At 42.1% G+C, this 20,392-nt stretch overlaps 1 protein-coding gene across 1 annotated transcript in view; it reads left to right on the forward strand.

Annotated features, from left to right (window-relative positions):
* LOC118774775 (Down syndrome cell adhesion molecule homolog) overlaps window positions 1-10,435 on the forward strand; it is a 130,921-nt gene extending 120,486 nt beyond the window's left edge. The window contains exons 25-33 of the mRNA XM_036524262.1: window positions 653-841; window positions 1,011-1,301; window positions 2,327-2,503; window positions 2,848-2,878; window positions 3,041-3,156; window positions 4,196-4,345; window positions 4,922-5,119; window positions 5,750-6,052; window positions 9,909-10,435. Coding sequence (XP_036380155.1) covers window positions 653-841; window positions 1,011-1,301; window positions 2,327-2,503; window positions 2,848-2,878; window positions 3,041-3,156; window positions 4,196-4,345; window positions 4,922-5,119; window positions 5,750-6,052; window positions 9,909-10,240 — 1,787 coding nt within the window. The 3' untranslated portion in view covers window positions 10,241-10,435. The remainder of the gene's footprint in view (window positions 1-652; window positions 842-1,010; window positions 1,302-2,326; window positions 2,504-2,847; window positions 2,879-3,040; window positions 3,157-4,195; window positions 4,346-4,921; window positions 5,120-5,749; window positions 6,053-9,908) is intronic.
* Window positions 10,436-20,392: the final 9,957 nt, after the last annotated feature.

Below are 20,392 nucleotides of genomic sequence, written 5' to 3' on the forward strand. Positions count from 1 at the left end.
TTCCGCTGCAACCGCAGAAGCCGCATCCAGAGTGTTCCGTTTCCAGCACTTTCAGGATGTGTTAGTAGAGGGACCTATGAAAGCCTACCATGGTTATTATTCACTAAATGTTGTAGTCAGAACAGAAAAGGTATGAGTGCTACTATTCGTCTTGATAATGTCTTCGAATGGGTTTACTGTAGTTTTCTTATCAGGCTTTCTTCTGCCTAAAGCTTGTAAATTCTAAAACTGGAGGTTCTACAATGCTTTGCTCAGCACATTTATGTTATTGTTTGCATAACTTACATTTGATATACTGCCCATTTTTGGGCTGAGTACCTTTCTCAAGGGTACAACAGCGCTGTCTCATTGTGATTCAATTGTGGGATTGGGATTTAGGGGTGGTCTTCTGGTTAAGAACACAAATTCCTAACCAGTACAAAAGAATTAAGTATTTAATTGCAAAAATGAGCTCCCATGATGTGAAAGAAATCTGAAGTTTGGGACAAAGCAGGTTTATTAAATGAAAAAGAATGTGACTGGTTGTGGTTTCTGTCAGTTTTGATTCTGTGACTTGATGGCACCATGGGAATGAGTTATATCTGAATGAAGTTTGGATGATCACAAAACCTTCTTGGAGTTCACATGCACATCCCATCACCCCCCTCTGTAGGGTACATCCTGCAGTACTCTGAGGACAACAGCGAGCAGTGGGGCAACTTTCCCATCAGCCCTAGCGAGCGCTCCTACCGCCTGGAGAACCTCAAGTGCGGTACTTGGTACAAGTTCACCCTCACAGCCCAAAACGGTGTGGGCCCAGGCCGCATCAGCGAGATCATCGAGGCCAAGACGCATGGCAAAGGTTCCTTTGCTTCCCTTGTTATTTTCCTTCTGAAACTCAGTATTAAGGGTTTTGCAGGTCTCCATCCTTTTAGGCTGCCTGTGTTTCACATTGTCTTGGAGCAGGTTGCCTGTCCTGTTTGTCTGGGACAGACTTTTCACATGCTCATCTGCTGTCACTTTCTGCTCAGAGCCACAATACTCCAAAGACCAGGAGCTCTTCGCCAGCATCAACTCCACCCGCGTCCGGCTGAATCTGATTGGCTGGAACAACGGCGGCTGCCCAATCACCTCCTTCGTACTCGAGTACCGCCCCGTGGACACCACAGTCTGGACCACAGCCCAGCGCAACTCCCTGACCAAGAGCTACATCCTGTATGACCTACAGGAGGCGACGTGGTATGAGCTGCAGATGAAGGTTTCCAACAGCGCCGGTTTCGCCGAAAAGAGGGCCATGTTCGCCACACTCACCTCTGACGGCAGTGAGTTCTCTACACTCTCACTTCAACCTGTAGATGATAAATCCCCCCTTTCATTTGGCTGATCTCAGATGTTAAATTAATCCATATGTAAATTGGATGGATTAAGAAAGCTGAAGATTCTAGTATAAAGTGGTTTGCTTAGCAAAAATAATAACTGGGACAGCTGATGAACACACTGGTGTGTAAGGGTAATAAAAGTGTAGGTAAGAGGCCTCAATGAAATTTTGCAATCATAGGTGAATAGCTTCCCTCCCAAAAAAAAATTAAAAGAGCTGTCTCATCTTAGCCCTTATCCGCCCATAAAAATTCCAGGTTTACTGATGAATTGAGCAATAAAATATCACTACGTTTTATGCTGACTTCGGTAACTATGGCTGTTGTGTCTGGTAGTTTTTACGACAGTCCCATCAGACGTTCATCGATTGGCGTGGTATGAATTAATTGATTCCGTTATTTACGGATGTCAGGGTGTGAGGGGTGGGCAGGATTGAAGGATTTCCTGTCATGCACGTCTAAGCAATTCAAAGGTTAGCTGCCCAGTTGCTGGACTGTGGTCCAATTGTCCCTGGCTTTTAAAAGCCAGAGCATCAGCATGGAAAAGATGAGCTGATCTTTAATCATATCTGGAGTAGTGCTTCAGTCAGCTGGACACTGTAGCCAATTCTGCAAAAGGTCAAGTGCTGATTGCCGGGTACCACAGTCTGGCTGATGTGCTAGAATTGCGTGTGGCCGCTAAGAGGCTGATATATTTAAGGACATACGACCCAGAGTATGACCTGACTGGTTTTACTGCCATATTTTTCTCATGCATTCAACTCTCATGCTATGGTGATGCATGCTATGGCAAATGCAGATGGTGGGAAACGGGTCTTGGGTCTCAAGGTCTGGAGTGGCAGTATTTGTGCCGCAATTACCCGCCCATCAACAAGGCCGCTGTACATAGCTGTCCCTTCCTGTGTCAATGCCACTGAAAGCATGGCCGTTCTGTTTCGGGCCTGTGTTGATTGTACATGCTTATCCTTCAGGCACTATTGCACCGCTGGTCAAGACTACAGACGAGAGCAAGGACAGCATGTCCAGCAACGAGGGCCTGAAGATGATGGTGACAATCTCCTGCATCCTGGTGGGCATCGTCCTGCTCTTCATCCTGCTGATGGTGCTGAGGAAGAGGAGGAGAGAGCAGAGGCTCAAAAGGCTGAGAGGTGAGCAATGCAAACGCGGCCATAGTCCACGCTGCGGAGGTGTCTTTTCAGTTTGACAGTCAATACGGTGTCACAACATTTTCTAATTGCCACAGCTGGAGCACTGTAGAATTGTAGGATCCAGTGTGTTTTTAAAATGTCCATTGAAGGTCTCAGCAGACTTCAGGTGCAAATCAGTTTACTTGAATTGATTGCAGTGCTAGTTTTGAATTATTGAATTGTTGTTTGTTTGAATCAGTTGAATTGTTTTGAAACTAGTACTAGAATTGTTTTGAGTACAGATTACTAGAATTGTTTCTCAAAACTCCACTGATTACTGATCACAGTGTGTTTTTGCGTTACAGATGCAAAAAGCTTGGCGGAAATGTTAATGAGGTAAGAGAAGGGATTTTACCATTTAGCAGAATATAACTTAAATGATATTCAAAAACCTTCTACAACAAATAACAGTGGTGTATTGTCATGTACAGCACTTTATGTCTATTGTGTCTACAGTAGAGGCAAGCTGAGTTAATCTGCATTTTATATTTCTCTCAGTAAAAACACCAGGCCGTCAGAAACCGTGAACAAGCAGCAGCAGACCCTGCGTATGCACATTGACATCCCCAGGGCCCAGCTGCTAATTGAGGAGAGGGACACTATGGAGACAATCGGTAAGACACCTCCTCTTTCTCTCTGATACCGCAGCAGTCCCCTCCCAATGCCCCTCACTGAGATTTGGGTCCATCTCTGGTGCAAAAGAGGCATGAAATTGTCTCCTCTGTCCACTCCTACAGGACTGCTCCTATAATGAAAGTGAAGGGGAGACAGAGGGGCAATTCGGCTCTGTTCTTCAAGGGGTATAATCCAGCAGGTTTTACTACCCTTGTTAAAATGCAGAGGAAGGCGCCAGTTGGTTTAGTTGAATTTAGTTGAACTGGTTTTGATCAGTTTAGTTCAAATAGGTACCCGGTTCAAAGACTACTGTATTAGTAATGCTGAGTAACCCTGCTCTAGACCACCACCACCACTAACTCTGTTGGGCTTGCAGAGTTTTCCCACGAGTAGACTCCCATACCCAAACAATTCTGACAAATGGCCCGCTGGTGTCAGCAGCGCAGCAGGGTATGTTTAAAGGCCTGCTCTTCACCCTCATTTGTCACTGCTGTTGATGAAACGCAACCACAGTGGGGTTAAGCCTTGACTGCAGAACATGTTTCACACGCATCTGAAATTATTCACCTCCCATGACAGAGACGAGGTCTCCTCACAGTGTGTTTGCCTATCCCATATTAGTCACAGTGAGAGAGCGAGAGCGCCCGGCCTGCCCTTGCACTGTAGCTTGTGTTCAAGCATGTGTGGGCGAATTCCTAAGTGCAAATGCCTCTCCCTATAACAATGGCTGACTCATTGTGTCCTACATTGTACTGGTTCCTTAGCAGGTCCTTTGTAGCTCTAAAAATCTACTTTTCTTCTGGTTTAAGTAAACGGAGCCCAAGTATTTTCACAAAGACGTGTTAAGCCATTTGGTACATTTACCACAAAAAACTCAACAAGCAATGACCCAGTCAACATATTGTTGGAGCAATGTTGGTACAACCTCCCAACCCAGTCAGAAAGCCTTATTTGGTTCTATGTTGTGATGAAAGGAGATGAGTGGATCTTGTAGCAATGTGGAGGAGGCCCCCCTCATCATGACCTTGTCTTCCACAGATGACAGGTCCACAGTGCTGCTGACCGATGCGGACTTTGGCGAGACGTCCAAGCAGAAGTCCTCCACTGTCACACACACGGTCCATTACCAGTCCCTCTCTCAGGCCACTGGACCACTGGTGGACGTGTCCGATGCCCGACCGGGGACAAGTAAGCCTCACCTGCCACATCTTAAATTCAATTAAATTCACGGCCTTTATAACGGTCACATTTGTCCAGTGTGTGATCGGATTCATTGCACAGGGGGTCTTCATTCAAGACCCGAGGCTTACATACAGTTATCTTTTTATGGGTTTGAGGGTAAATTTAGAGCATTGATCAATATCCAACAATAGAATTGCTGCCACCAACAAGAATATTAAATAACTAATGACCTGCAATGCTATTTGCAGTATTGGTATATGGTTTTACAGAATAGATCTATTTAAGAGTTACTTCTGTGCTAACCCTGATGTATCGTGTCATGTGGTTAGATTTCCTGATATTTTAGTTAAACAAAGTTGGTTCAGCATATACAGTATAATATTTGTACATCGGATTCTTGTCCTAAAATACTAAAATGACCTCTGACTTCTTCAAAAGTTCTGTTTTTTGATGTGTTTAATCAATTGATGGCCTTAGCACTTTTTGCCAGTTTTATGTTTTGCTGTCATGAAGGTCAACATGTATTTGAGAAGGGTACTGAAAGGGTTTGGGTTTTATCCAATGCCCTCTCCTGCCTTGCAGACCCCACTGCCCGGCGCACTGCCAAAACAGGGCCCGCTGCCCGCAACCGCTACGCTAGCCAGTGGACACTTAACAGGCCACACCCGCCAGTCTCATCCCACACCCTGTCCACCGACTGGAGGCTGCCCACTCCCCGGGCAGCTGGCTCTGTGGACAAGGAGAGCGACAGTTACAGCGTCAGCCCATCTCAGGACACAGGTAATAGCACAGCACCACACAAATCTAACTGTTCCCCATAACAGTTAGACCTCAGCTGTTTCACACCAGGCTGAAATTGAGGTCAAGTTCTGCCATATTAAATTAAGGCATGACTTATCAGTTGTTGAATGCCACTGTAGAATGAAGACAAAACCAAAAACTTACTCTCCTGGTTCTGAGTTCCTCTCCTAGTCCTGCTTTTTAAAATCTAATGCTTGATTTATGTTAAACAAGAGCTAGGAGGAACATGCTGGATTTAACAAAGTAAATTTTATTTAATTTTTTGTCTATGGCAAAGACTCTAGTAATTGTAAAGATGTATTTTCACATACTTCCCACCATTTTGACCATGTTGGTTTGATATGCACTGCTCCTTGATCAAATGCCTGTGGGAATTTACTGCAAATAACCATGTGCTTTTATGTGTGTCCAATCACACAGGCACACACTGCCTACCTGTATGTTTTCAATTACCAAAATGCATTTGATGTGCCATATAGAATAAGCTTGGGGATGTATTACCTGTTTGTGCGTACTGATTGCCTGTGGCCAGTGCAGTGTGGGTGGGTTTGTGGTCACGGAGCTGGGTGTTGGCTCTGAGTGGTCTCTCTTTCGGTTGTGTGCGCCCAGATCGTGCACGGAGCAGCATGGTGTCAACGGAGAGTGCCTCTTCCACCTACGAGGAGTTGGCCCGGGCCTACGAGCATGCCAAGATGGAGGAGCAGCTCCGCCATGCCAAGTTCACCATCACCGAGTGCTTCATCTCCGACACCTCTTCCGAGCAGATGACCGCTGGCACCAACGAGTACACGGACAGCCTGACCTCCAGCACGCCATCAGAGTCGGGCATCTGCAGGTTCACGGCGTCCCCGCCCAAACCTCAGGATGGGGGCAGGGTCATGAACATGGCGGTCCCTAAGGCACACAGACCGGGTGAGTGGCGTATACTTTATGGGTTATACGCAGGTGATACCTGGGTCTTAAAACAAGAAGTTGCAGGCTCTCAGGTGAGGAAAGTGTGTAAAGAAATGCAAAGCACATAAATAATAACAATAATAATAATAATAATAATAATAATATGTTAGATGATGTGTCATGTGGTGCACTGACATGCTCTGTCAGTGCTGACTGAAGGGCTTTTAGGTATTGCTGACAGTGGGCTTCATCCAAGTCCTTGCGTGCGTATACAGAAACAAGGCATGAAAATTCACCCGGAAGTGAGATGACAGCACTTTGGAAAGCAGACGTGACAGGACTGTATCATAGAGATAATCCACATTGACAGGCTGCGTGCACCTCTCAATTTACTCCTGTTAACGTGTTTGAAATGCTAAATTGTAAGAAAGGCCTCTGCGATGAAGACATGCAATCTGCCATATTTTCCTTGATTTGTTAATAGGCCTAAATGTGTAGTTTGGTTTGGTGAAGTCGTCCTAGTGGAATATGGATTGAATTAAGAAGCTTCCCTGATGAAATGTATATGGAATGGTTCATGATTTGGAGGCAGTAAAAAACAGATTCACAATTGCTGGCAGTGCTTGTCATCCTCAGAGGGTTTTATTGGGCTGTGTTCAGTATTCAAGGAAACAAAGGATTTTACACGTATAGTAAGTGTGTAATCAATCTGATGAACAGTTCAGAATTCATGAAATTCAGTCTCATGTGGAATTTGTTACTGTTATATGAATGAATCCTTCAACTGTTCCAGGCCATTCGTACCACATATGCAAGTACATATAACTGAGCAAGACAATGGTTTTTATTCTTTGTTGCCGTTCTAAATAAACGTTGTATTACTAGTAATCTTATACTGTTCTTAATTTACCTGCCAAATTGTAATTGTGAATCTGTATCTATTATAAATAGTAGTGTATACTGAAAAGCATTTGATTTTGTGCCTAAAAGCAGCTTGTGAACTCACAGCTTACCACAGGTTCAGTTCAGTTTAGGGAATCACTCTAAGACACAAAACTAAATCCATGCACCATCATTCTAGGCCTAAAAATTGTCCCCAAAAGAAATAAGGTAGGTGCAGGTGAAGTGCCCAAGTGCAGAGGGTAAAGTGAAAATTAGCAATTAGCATTTTTGGTCAAGCGACATTCATCAGTGTCATTCTGTTTTATACCTGTTTTGTGCTTAAACTCTGGCTGATGTCACTGGTCAATTTGCAGCCACCATGACAGGTTGTATACAACCACATACATGCACTCACTCAATAGAGTGCACTATCTGTGTGCTAAATGGCCAGTGTATGTGTGTTGGGCAGAGAAGACAGTATGCCTTCGCACACAGCAGAGAAGGTGTGCAAGATCATGTTGGCCTGCTGTGTCCTTGACAATTCGGCCATTAAACATGGACATTGTTTGCCACCAGGTGAACGGCTATGAGAGAGGACCCTATGCACATATTGCTCCAGAGAACAGCGCTACAATTCAGACCTGCATAGAATTAACTGAGCACCTTTGAGTCAAGCTATGAATTACATGTAACATGAAACCCCCAGCTTACATCTGTAAGGTCTACTCCCACATATTTTCTATTTTAGATACAAATTGCATTGTTAATCAAGACACATTAGGAGAATTTTTTTATTGAAAACTGATTTAGATATTGCAGTCCTTTCAAAATCGTCCTTATTTTGACCAGTGGTTTACTAATGACCTGTGTTTACTAATGACACTCCACTGCTCACAATGTAAAATGCATTTTTCCTTGCATCCACCACTGTCAGAATTATTTATGTCTGTCAATCAGAGAAAATATCTTCTTTTTCCCTGTTCGGCAGCATTTCAGCTATACCTGCGACACCCAAGTCAGAATGTCCTTATATGGCATTGTCAGGGCATCTACTCATGCTAATTACAGATAACATACATAAGCATCTAATTAAAGGACAGTTGGGATTCATCAACACATGAACGAGCATAAGAACAAAACTGGGTGTATCACACATTTTATGAATGACTTTTTCAAACAAACTATTCCCAAGAACAAATAAATTTGTTCTGCCAACATTTTGATGAATGAGGCCCATTGTCTTTGTACATTAAATTGACAGCAATGAAGTCATTTCTCACTGTGTTGATAATGTTGTCTTGGGGCAAGGACTGGACTGACAGTTGATATCCAGGCCACATGTAATTACAGGTTGTTTTAATAGGTCACTATGCATGCAAACAGTCAGCCGGTATAGTACACAGCAAGGCACCATAAGCACGTTTCAATAAAGTACACAGGCACCGAGGCACACCAACACTGTAATCTACACACAAAACAATATAGTGTGCATCCAACCCATAAACCAGTTGATGATAGGCCATTTGTCAGTTCCCTGTTCTGTACAGTTAGGCAGCCAGAGGGTGCTTCTGAAGTTTCAGCTCATAAAGGATTACTGCAGTGTTATTGATTGCATTCTGTGTAATTTCCTGAAGTGTGATGAAAATATATTAAAAAAGAGGCTGAAGATGTGTTGGATTCAGACATCAGATCAGAAACGTTACCAGGACATGAGCACCAAAAACACCAAGGAGGCAAACACACACTGTACACACAGTCTAATTAATGTCACAAGTGTAAGGTGTAAGCTGTAGGTAAGATGCATTTATTGTCAGAAGGCTGAAGATTTGATATGGATACACTGGTAATGAACTGCAAGCCCAGTGTAATTCTATGTGATTATATATTTATGGTGTAAAAATTCCATTAAAGTTTCCTTCCATCCATCACCTTGATTAGTTTGATAAAGGCGTATTAAAGACACTAAAATGTTAACATTTTATCTGAATTCCAGTGAATGCCCAAGGTCAGCTATAGCATACATGGGTCTGCCTTTTCAGAGGTCTGCAGTAGAGGCCAAATGGGAGTTGTAATTCTTTCTAGCAGGCGTTAGCAATTAAAGCGAGTTCATTCCCTCATCCCTTAAAAGATTAATGGAGAGACACATTGCTTCAATAAGTAGACACATCTGCAATTAAGCCTGCTGTCAAATCTGTGGTTCTTTTGATCAGTTAACCCTCTAGATTCTGAATCAGTGCAGTGCTTTGTAAGGTGATGGTATCATGAATTATATGTACCCAGCCACAGTGTGGGGCATGCAGTACAGATAATTGATGAAAAAAATTGATGCCGTCACCCTCGGATGCGGAATCAGTTATTTTGGAGCACAGGCTTAAGTGATTTAAGATTGCACAAGGAAAGGTGGGGTCGTGGCTCTGGGAGAATGACAGGACAGACTGATATCTTAGTTGAAGAGGGTGACTCAGCTCTTGGCATGCTTAAGCTCAGGCAGAAAATGGGCATTTATAGCTTAAAAACCAATGCTCACCGCAAGTGAGATTTAAAATAGGATCTGCACAAGAATGTTCTGGCAGAAGTAAGGACGTGAACATCTTTGAAAAACAAATCAATAAAAAAAGATGTAGGCACTGAAAAAAAAACAAATTCCACTCTAAAATCATTGCAATCCACAAAAGAGCCACTGGACACTACATTGCTATGTATGTTTGTTACGGTCATGAAGTTAAACTATTTTTGAAAGTCGTTTTAGATTGCCTATAATGCCTTATCACATCGGCCAGAGTGACAGATGCGCACTGGTTTGAAGCCGATTTATAAAGAAATGTACAGTCAGCAGACACTGCAGATTTGTCTTGTGGTGAGACCAGCTTTTCTCTACTGTAGCACGCAGCTGTGAGCTCAGTCACCTTCCCCATGCAATCCTCCCGGGGTTTACACTGGATGTGACCCAGCTGGAGCGGTGCTCTTACCCCACGCTCTGTTGCTCTTCCAGGAGGCGAGCTGGTGCACCTTCCGCCCTATCTCCGGATGGACTTCCTGTTGAACCGCGGCGTCCCCGGGGCGGGCCGCGAGGGGTGCCTGGAGCCTCAGAAGAGCCGCACGCTCAAGAGGCCTGCCATCCTGCAGCCCACGCCCCTGGAGGCGCCGGCCAGCAGGGACGTGCAGCAGTGGCAGCCTGGGACTGCCTCCACACTGCCCCAGCGCGAGGGCACGGACCTGGCACAGGCCGCCAAACTGAGCAGCTCCCAGGAGTCCCTGCTGGACTCCAGAGGGCACCTGAAACAGAGCAACAACCCGTACGCAAAGTCCTACACCTTGGTATAACACAGAGCACAGACCGGACTGCAAGCACGGACAAGATCGCGCTCAGGAGGAACACGGGAGGAACACACAGACTCCTACAAAAGCCGTTGTATATATTTCCGATTTCCAAAAAAAAGGATGCGTTACTTCTGTTCTTTCTTCTCGCTTTCTTTCTTTCCTTGTTATTTTTTACTCGAGCATTCGTTCATTTGAAATTACTCCACACGAAGATTGCCAAAAGAATTTATTTAAAAATGAGAGAAAAATATTGATATTATTATAATGATGATGACATTGATGACGATGATGCGGTGATGATGGTGATGATGATGAATATAAATATTATTATGAATTATATTACTATGGGAAAGGAGAAAATCTGAAAAAAAAAACAACCAAAAGGAAGATGTATCAGGTTAATCTGGCAGGATGTTGCTTGATTTATTTATTTTTATCAGAGTGGGAGCTCACTGATGATTGGGTGTTTGTCAGCTGTTTTACTGGAATATATGAATTATAATAGAAGGAAATTTTGTCCAATCTTCTCAGATATTTATCTTTTAAAATAAATTGCCTATGACTGCATGGGGACTGAACACTAAATAATTAATATAAAATAGTAATAATTATTATTATTATACGTATAATAATGATAATATTAATAACAATAGTAATGATATTGGCTGTAAATCCAGCTATAAATTATGTCACACTATGAAATGATGATGTGAAGTTTATTATTATAATACAGAATCACTTTTATTTGTGGACATTACAGGGAAATTGATTTGGTTAATAAAGTCCTTAGTCATGTTTGCACAAATCTGGTTTTAATTTGGAAATGGAGCCTTTATCGACCCCCAACTCCGGACCTCCCCACCCCTCCCCTTCCCTCCTCGAACCCCCCAGCCCCCACTCTATTCTTAAACTAATTAAAAGCAGGGAGTTTCATTGGACGGATTGGTCTATAGAGTATATCCAACCAGTGTTTGTGAGCATGCTGAGGGCGGCATATGGCCGGCCGTAATGTGTTCAGTAATGGCTTACAAACAGTTTGCCTGTGTGGTGAGTGCTGTTTCTTAGCATGGGGCTGGTTGTATATACCCTGGTGTTCACTTCAGGACACCCCAGAAGTACTGGCGGTTACAGACCTCATGCTCGCAGTGCTGTAGCGCTGCTCCATGGGGCCCCTGTGTCTCATTTGATTTATTGCTGCTGCACTGCAGTGCTGTTGCTCTATAAGGGAAAACCGTGACAATCCAGATAATTCCCTCCAAATCAAACTCAAATGTGAATATTGCTGGCTGTGGGCTCGGATTACTTGATTTTTGAAACTTCATCTTTAGCCTGAGCTCGTGTATTGTCTGGGTTCTGCTGTAGTCTCTGCAATTAACCATTTGCAAAAAGGGTGTTACTCTACCCACTTGGTAGCGACCATGGACAAATACGTGACTGTGGGTGATTTTGAAGGGGTTCAAATGCTTTCTTTGTGTGAGGTAATGGGTAAAGGCCAGTTGCTGCCTGCATATAACCGAGTGCTAATTGATAAATTGAGTTACAGAAAAGACATTTGAATTGATTATAGTTTTTCCCAAGAGGAAGTCTGTTCCAGTGCCATCTCCCCAGAGTTCATTACAGTCCACAGATGGTGCTGTGTAGTTATTGTACCCTAATGTTTCATATTTGAGCATGAATGAAGCTTAATATCTAAGGACATTTTGACAATCTTAAGTGGGAATTGAGCAATGACATATATTATTATTCAGGCCATTATAGTTATATTAAACAGTAGCCATATGGAATGCACTGAATAATTTACATTATTGCAGCATTAAAGGGAAAGAGTTCAGGCTGACATTGAGTCTTAGTGTAGGCTCCTTACTGCCAGCAGGTGGCAGTGTGATAAAATCAGGAAAAGTAGCTTCTTTTCAAAAAAATCCCCTGAATACAATTTAATATGCCTGTCTAGAAAGCTGGTAAGGCTGTTAAGGTGCAATACTGGGTGGATTCCCATCCATGATGTGAAGCTTGTATACTGGCACAATATATTTCTCAGAATATTTTTTATTTTACTGCCCCCATTTAGAAATATCATGTTTTGAACATAAGAAAGCAAGGGGGCACTTTGCATTCAGAACCTGTATTGTGTTTTAAAAGTTTCCAGAATCTAAAGATCCAGTGTGTTACTTTATTCTACCATATTTCAGCTGTGTTTGTGTGTATTTGTATGCACACACATTAAATCTTAAATGTGACACCATACGTGTAGTCTTGACTCCTCCAAAAAGGGAGATGCAAAGCCCTGGGCAGGTGCACAATACCAAATTAAGGTCAGGAGGGAGTTTCCACAACATTTACAGGTGTGCTGCATTCGCAGATGGATCCATGGGTTGGTTCCAGGGGGTTTTCGTCATCGCTTGGCGGAATATCGCTTCATGGAGTAACACAAAGTTGGCATTTCGAGCAGCAAGCCCCGAGGAATATTTTTCACGGCGGTGTTTACAGGAAGGCCGTGTGCTCCTTGGGTAGGAGGACGCAGAGGTGTGCCATAGCACAGGTAGAGCGTGACGGTGTTCATCCTGCCATGGCGGTGGGCTTGCAGTCCCACGCCTGCTGTGGCTTCTGTCTCTTGCGGCGATGTGGCGAAACAGCACCAGACACTGTGGCACTCCATCTGCTGTCACACCTCGGGTCTGATTTCACAGATTGTCACGGAGGAGAGGGACAGGGCGGGGACACGCCGCTGGGCTGGGAATGGGATTCACGCCCTCATACGGCTCACAGTGGAGAAAGGCTCAAAATCTAATTAAATGATGTTGCCACACCAGTATGCCCACGGTGCCTTTCAAGGTGCCAATTTCATCCAGTGGGAAACAAAACAGAAATGACATATCTTTTAGAGGTACAGGTTTAAGCATGGTGCAAGCACAAAGATAAGTAAAACCAAGGAAAGCTATGACCGACCGGTGACCTGATGTAATCGTGCACCATTGTTCAATAACTGGCCAAGCGTGATCTAATGGGTCAATGGTGTGATTTCTGCTAGCCAGTCATGATGCTTAGGTGTACATAACAGACTGGCTGTAGTCACTTCTACTATGATTTGGAGGAAATATAAGTGTTTGTACCAGTCACGAGTCACTGACATGAACTTTCTATAATACAAACAAGGTCACCTCTCCACTACCCCCTCAGTCATTGACTTTTTGCACTCCCTCAAAGAGACTCCACTCCAAAATTGCTCTATTGATTCCCCAGCTTTCAGCACCTTTGAGACTTTGGCCTGGACACTGACAGTGCTTCCATGATCCTATATTACGGATGCGGGCAACAGAGTTGTGTGCATGAAGGGAAATGTATTATCCAGAATGACAACTATATTCTCTGGCCTCCCCTAGAAGTGCGCAGCAAATTAAGCGCGGCTGTTGAGATTTACTCACTGCCACCCGTCAGCGTATATTAAGTGCTGTCATAAATAAGGCCGGTGACAGAACTCTCCTATCTGATCTGCCCGAGAAATATGCAGCTGCAGATTGCAAGACATTGATTGCTTCTAGAGAGGCATGCTTTATTGGAATGGAGTTTCTTAATTTTGCCTAATTAGTCTGTGCTTTCTGCTATCACACAGCTTGTGAGACTTTTAATTAAGAAAATTGCACCTGGGATCATAAATCAAAAACTCAGACTATTATTAATATTAGTAGTGGTAGCAGTAACAATAACAACAACTATAATCTATAGTTATGATTATTATTATGATTATTAATTGCCTATTAATTACCATACACACAAATCAGAGGACATCATTATTTTGAACACAATCCACTGCCTCTCTGACTCCATGACAACATTCTCTCCCATCCCTACCTTACAGCAATGACAATCAAGTTCTCAGAACTGTTTGTATGAGGTTAACAATCTTTAAATCCTGCTGCTTCTCTGCTGGAGTGCTTTTAGATTTTTTTGCATTTGCTGATCTTGCCTGTCTACACAAGTCACATAAGTCACATTAACAGGTTATCCACTGTTATGCACAGAGCTTGTATGAGGAAGCAGCCACCGTTGCAGCATTAGAAAACATGGCTTAATTTCAACAGAAATGTAACACATTGATAAAAATAAAAGTGAGAACAGTTAGATTTGGGAATGTTTTCACTTTGCTCTCATTACATTCTCTTGTCTCACTGGAATATAAAGATGCCCTGAGGCCAAGTAATACTTCCTGCTGTCCAATGTCATTCAAATGTCTGGGGTAAAGTGGAAGTAGGCCATGCTGCTGCACATTAGGTGTTAATAAAAGCATTTTGAGGTTTTCGGATGGTGAAACCCAGGAATAATGTCAGCAGCACATTGATATTCTGCGCCAACATGACATTACTGTATGTTTCTGTATGTCATTTTCTGTTAGCTTTTGTCATTGTCATCTTATTCTGATCAGACCTTCCTGAAGAGGTACTCCAGATAACATTGTTGCACCTCCAGGACTGCTACAAGTGGTGTTTGTTTTTTCCCATTCATATCTGTTTGCTAATTGATATTTCCCCTAAAGCACAATTACACCCTGTAATAGCTGTCCTGTTGTAGTTCAGGTTTTGTTGCTCCATTGTAATTGACTAATGACCACAATATTTTTGGTTACTCTCCAGCTTTGAACTCCATGCATGAAACTTCACATCTGTTTGTTCTGCTTTGCATCCCAGGGTGTCTGGCCTAAATACAATCTCATCTGGACCACCTGTCCCTCTGTCCTTCAGAGGAATGATGCATGGCTTTCTTTGCCAGTCAATTTGTTCTAGTCCTTGAATGTTCCAGGAGCAGAGTTACTCCTCACAGCCTTGTGATATTATGTATCTACACCTTGAATATCCAATTGCATTTCCGGTCTGAGATATTCTGAAGAGAAGATAGGAGTTTAGACACCTATGATCTTATGATGTCATCCTTCTTCCTTCTGTGCTCATTAGGCTACTGAGCCATCAACGGCTGGGGTCATCCATTTTATGCAGGCAGCCTTTCTGGTGTAACATGTCTCTCCTGCTGAATGGCGCTTCTGCTGCAATATAACATACAGTGTATTCTGTCAGATCGAAGGGAACATCCCTGGTAATGAGCAAAGCCATTGTCACAGCTGGCATCTCTCGTGTCATTCACGGTGGGGACATTTGACAATCAATGTTGTGGCCGCAGGCTTTGCAACTGATCATGAGCATTACATAGGATTTACATTATTAGACCTTAGACTTAGACATTTCAGCAGCTGTGTCGGAAAAGCAGAAAGCAGCTGCAGAGTATTGTAAGTGCACTTAGTGTGTACAGTAATGGTGCATCATTACAAAGTGCGACATTATAAAACGCATCCCTGTGTGATATAACAGCCCTCACTCTCATGCATTGCATTGTCTTTCCAAGATTTTATTTACTTTAAATATTTATATTTGGAATTCTAACAATACCTACTTTGGAGATGTGTCAATTTATAGGCACATAATTAGACCAACAACCTCTGCCAACTTGTGTATGATTGGCAGGTGAGGTACAATCCAATTAAATGGACTGAGCAATGAACAAAGGGCCTATAGAGAGAGAGAGAGAGAGAGAGAGAATGAGTCTTAAAAGGCCATTACTCCAGTGCTGTTGCATTCTATTTGGGGAAACAATTTATAGTAATTTAATTTACTGTGCCTTCAAGCATTTGTGTATACAAATGACACTTTTTCCTTTGAAAATCTAAAGCATCTTGCTAAGGATGAAGATCATGGTGTTGGGTGTGCCAAGACACTGTCATAAGTACATTGTACATTAGTCTGTCGCTGAATATGGGCCCCTTTTTTAGTCATGTTAGGCCCTGGCACTTTCTGTGCCCCTACATAAGTCGGAGTGTTTCCCATTTAGTCAGGCATGGCTCAAATAACTAAGCCACAGACAGTACTGGTTGTTTACAATATCAGCCCCAACTGTTCCATTGCATGGTTGCACTCAGATCCCCAAATTCCTATGTACTGTTTTTGTTGCAACATAACCATATTGTAATATTGTAGCATGCATGAACCACAAAAACGATGTCTGTGTAATACTATTCCAGTGGATGAAGTGTAACATGCTGCTGTGTCCAGCATGTCAATTGGCACTGTGTTAGACATGGTTTACATGTGAGCCATGTTCTCAGCTTTTGACGTGTACATTAAGTGCACAACAACATCCGTGAGAGGCTTTTAAAGCAGGAAAACTAAAACATTTTAGTGTGATAATATATTGAACTCCTGGCTAAGCAATAACTGATATGCTGTCCCTTGTTATTCACAGCTACAACGGAGATGTATCTGTGTCTCACAATATTGATTAATGATCAAGTAAAAAGAGAGAGGTGAATTCTCAGCCACAGTAATATTGAGCAGGGATATAACAAGCCAAAATCAATTCTAGAAATGTGGGGACTGGTCTCATTACAGCATAAAGTCAGGGCTCTTAAGCATTACATGTTGTGTTTGAATGAAAGAAGGGAATTTTAGAAGTCATCGATCTAGAAAGTCACCCCTAAATGTAAATTTGACCTTCATTTAATCTTAATCTTGATTTAATTGTGAAGATTTAAGGGATCCCTACCCCATAATGTCTGTTGGGATAATGTGCTACAATATTACTAGGTGTTATTACTGTATATCTTTTATTGATTGCCAATAAATTGTTATGAATCAAATGATTTGACCAGTTGAATTAGGGTCACAAGCCCCAAAGCAGCCATGTTTATGACAAGGACACTGTGAAGGTGACTCCATAAATCTAGCATTGCACAAGCCTATTCTCAAACTTCAAATGTATTTAAACATTTAAGAGACTGAAATATATTAATTCCAGATTTCTGGGATATGTACAACATAGCAGGCAGAAACACATTTTCCATGACTATATTTGGCAAATTAAAAGCACATAAAATGGGTAATTGAAGTGACCTATAATTCTCAAACTATTTTGAGTTGCTGAGTGATGAAGTGCAGAGAATCAATATAATTTTTTTTTAACTTGCATTAACTCACAAGGGTTATACTTGAGAGAATTATGTGTAGAAAATCAAATTAAATTATAATATTAATCTGAATAACATACTTTTCAGTATGTTTTTATGAAATTAACTATTTGTCCATTTTCCTTCTAGGTGAATGTTTTTTGCTGAAATTCTGCACTTGTTACATGGTGTCACAAGTGTTACATCATGTTTTTTTTTTCTGTTTTGTTTAAAGGCTAATGCTGAAAATTCTTCTTTGTAAGCTCAGGGTTTTGTTTCTCCCTTCTTCCTCATCAATGAGACCATATTTCCACAGAATAATAATGCAACCAATTTAAAACCCAGTTGGAGCAGTCAGGGCTAACCAAGTCCTGCAGCAGCTGTCTTTCAATAAATTGGATGCAAACAAAGGGAAGAGGGCAGTTCAAACAGAGGAACCAAAGTCCTCTACATGCAGGAAGGGAGTTTTACAGCTCACCATTTACTTGCTTCACTACTTATAGTGAATGTGAAGTGTCTGAACAACAAACTTAACGCCGTCATCACTTCCATAAATGGACACATGATCTATCCAATGGGATACTTCCTCCCAATGAAGCTGGCACAGAGATATATGGCACATAGCTATAACCCAAATAGCTATAGCACAAGACGTCACCACAGTGTTTAATCTGGTCATTGATGCTGGGTGCAGTGGCTGACACTGCCAGTAAAGTGGATCAGTAGAGCGTATATTCTGCTTAGGTTCTGGAAAGGCTTTCCAGGCATCAAGCACTGTCCATTTTCTAAATTATCTGACTCAGCCCCGTCCCGCTCTGTGCAGCCCAACACACTTCTAGCCAACCCTTTTCTGCCCCTGTCCTGCATTGTGTGCATTCCTGTCCAGCCACAAATCACCCCTTTAAGTCCCAGGTTTAACTTCTGAACCCTCAAACCCTGCTGTCCAGCCCGCAAGCTCTTTCTCAGGTTCTGATCTCCCCTGAGCACCCCACTAACACAGCCAAGCCTCCTGCTACTGGCCGGTCCCCAAGCACTTCGGTCCAGCGTCAGTCCTCAGGACATTAATCACACTGGCCAGAGCTACCTTCTTGATCCTGACTGCCAAAAAACATCCCTGACACCCGGAACACAGCGGTACTCCTGAGACCTGGACATCTAATGGGTAAGACCGTGTTTTGTTTTCAATTTTGGTCCGGCTGACAGCCGCCCATCAAGGCAGGCCCTCTGTGGAGCACAGCAATCTCCTCTTTTAGATCTATTCCTTCTTTGAAGATTACCTAAATCTTCTGATCAGAGCAGCAGTGAATTTTGCCACCAAATAGGAATGTTTTACCTTAGTCTTAATGGCAGTGCACAGAGCAAAGTCGTGTTGTTCAGTTGTTTATTTATGTATGAATATTTACCATATTGTTATAGAAACAAAATACTGCTCAGTAAAATGAATGCTAATGTATATGTATACTGATTATATATCAGTCAATACTACCATTTACACTGTATGGCCTTAAGACATAGAACTCTAATTCTTGAGATTGCACGCTAGCCTTTATCTTCACTGCTGAAGATAAAGAGAAGTGTTTGCGTGGACACAAAAGAGATTCATTGACAATTGTAATGGCAGTGCCTGACTACCCACAATTACCTCACTAGGGACCATGGGTTGCCACAGAACAGTGTTGTTTAGGTTATTCCTGATTCTGGACCAGGCTCACAGGTACAAGGGGAAAAACTGTCCTACCTTACCTGTGAGCTGATTGTAAATTGTACAGACATTGAGGACAGTTGTTCCCTGATTGATTTGGCCGCTGTGGCCGTTTCCCCTAGGGGGCCCAACTCCATGCATATGGGAGGGCCTAGAGTATTATATGTCACGTCTCATGTGTGGGGGTTGACCTTCCACAGTTTTGAGAGTCACATTTTGGTTTAACATTCATTCATGTCAAGTATTCCAACACCTGGGAGGAACTGTGAGTTTTTATTAGTACTAGGGGGTGGGGGGTACTGTCAACCTCTTTGACTCTTTCCTGACACTGGTTGGCTCAAATGGCATCTTAGGACATTGCATGTTAATATGATTTCTAATTAGCATTTGAAAAATTCAATCGTGAATCAGCAGTTGCAGACATGACAGATAATTTTTTGTTCATTCAATCAAACATTTTTAATTCATTTGAAAAGTATTGTGGTCATATTCATTGGATTTATATTGCTCATCTGGATTTGGATGCACATCTATGTGAAAATATCATTATTTCTGTTTAATTTCCTTCAAAATACACAATGGTATTAGGCAAAATGTAGCACACATTTGTCTGATTATCCCTCTGCTCGGTTCACCTGTCCTAACTTCTCTTACGTTTATGATTTCCATTTCAGAACATAAAAAGAAGGTCATAGTATTCCATTTTAAAACAGAAATTACTTAATTAGAATGTGTTACACAAGCGTTACAATCAGCCTGCTGTCCATACATGGAAAGAACAGAAATTTGGGCCTGCCAGTTTAATCATCTCTAGCTACTATAAAAGGCCATCAGATAAATCCCAGGAATGGATCAATATAGCTGAGTTCAAAGATCATTGCCAGCTCAGGAAAAATATCAGTTGGCATGATTTGAGAGGCACTTAATCCCTATAATGATGATGTCATGTGTTTAATTTACCACTTCAGCTCACTTCATTGGTCCCAATAAAACTATGCATTTTGCTGCTTTCTAAAATCACCCAAGCCTCAAAGTTTTTCCTATGGTGGCTCATTAAGTACGCTGTAAAATACTATTTTTGCAGTTTGTTGCCTGTTATGATCTGAGGATAATTATCCCAGGATTCTGATCTTACAGAACAGCTATCCTGGGATCATGAGACACATAACTCAGGTTTTCAACATTTAGATACTTTAGAGATTTGTTCATAATCACATCTTTATGTTATACATCTTATGTTTTGCACAACTCTGAGTTACAGGTCTTGTAATCTTGAGAAAAAACATTAACAAAACATTTTAATCCTGAGATTGAAATTATCTTGTGATCTCAAAGTAGCTGACCCATAGAATGTAATTCTACCATGGCCTCGATACACAACCATACTCCTCAGATTTCTTAAATCTGCATTTTAAAAGAATCTAATACACCAAACGCAAAGTTAATTTATTGATGAAATAGAACCTGG

Source organism: Megalops cyprinoides, chromosome 3 (assembly GCF_013368585.1).
Source record: "Megalops cyprinoides isolate fMegCyp1 chromosome 3, fMegCyp1.pri, whole genome shotgun sequence".
In the NCBI taxonomy this organism is placed as follows: Eukaryota; Metazoa; Chordata; class Actinopteri; order Elopiformes; family Megalopidae; genus Megalops; species Megalops cyprinoides.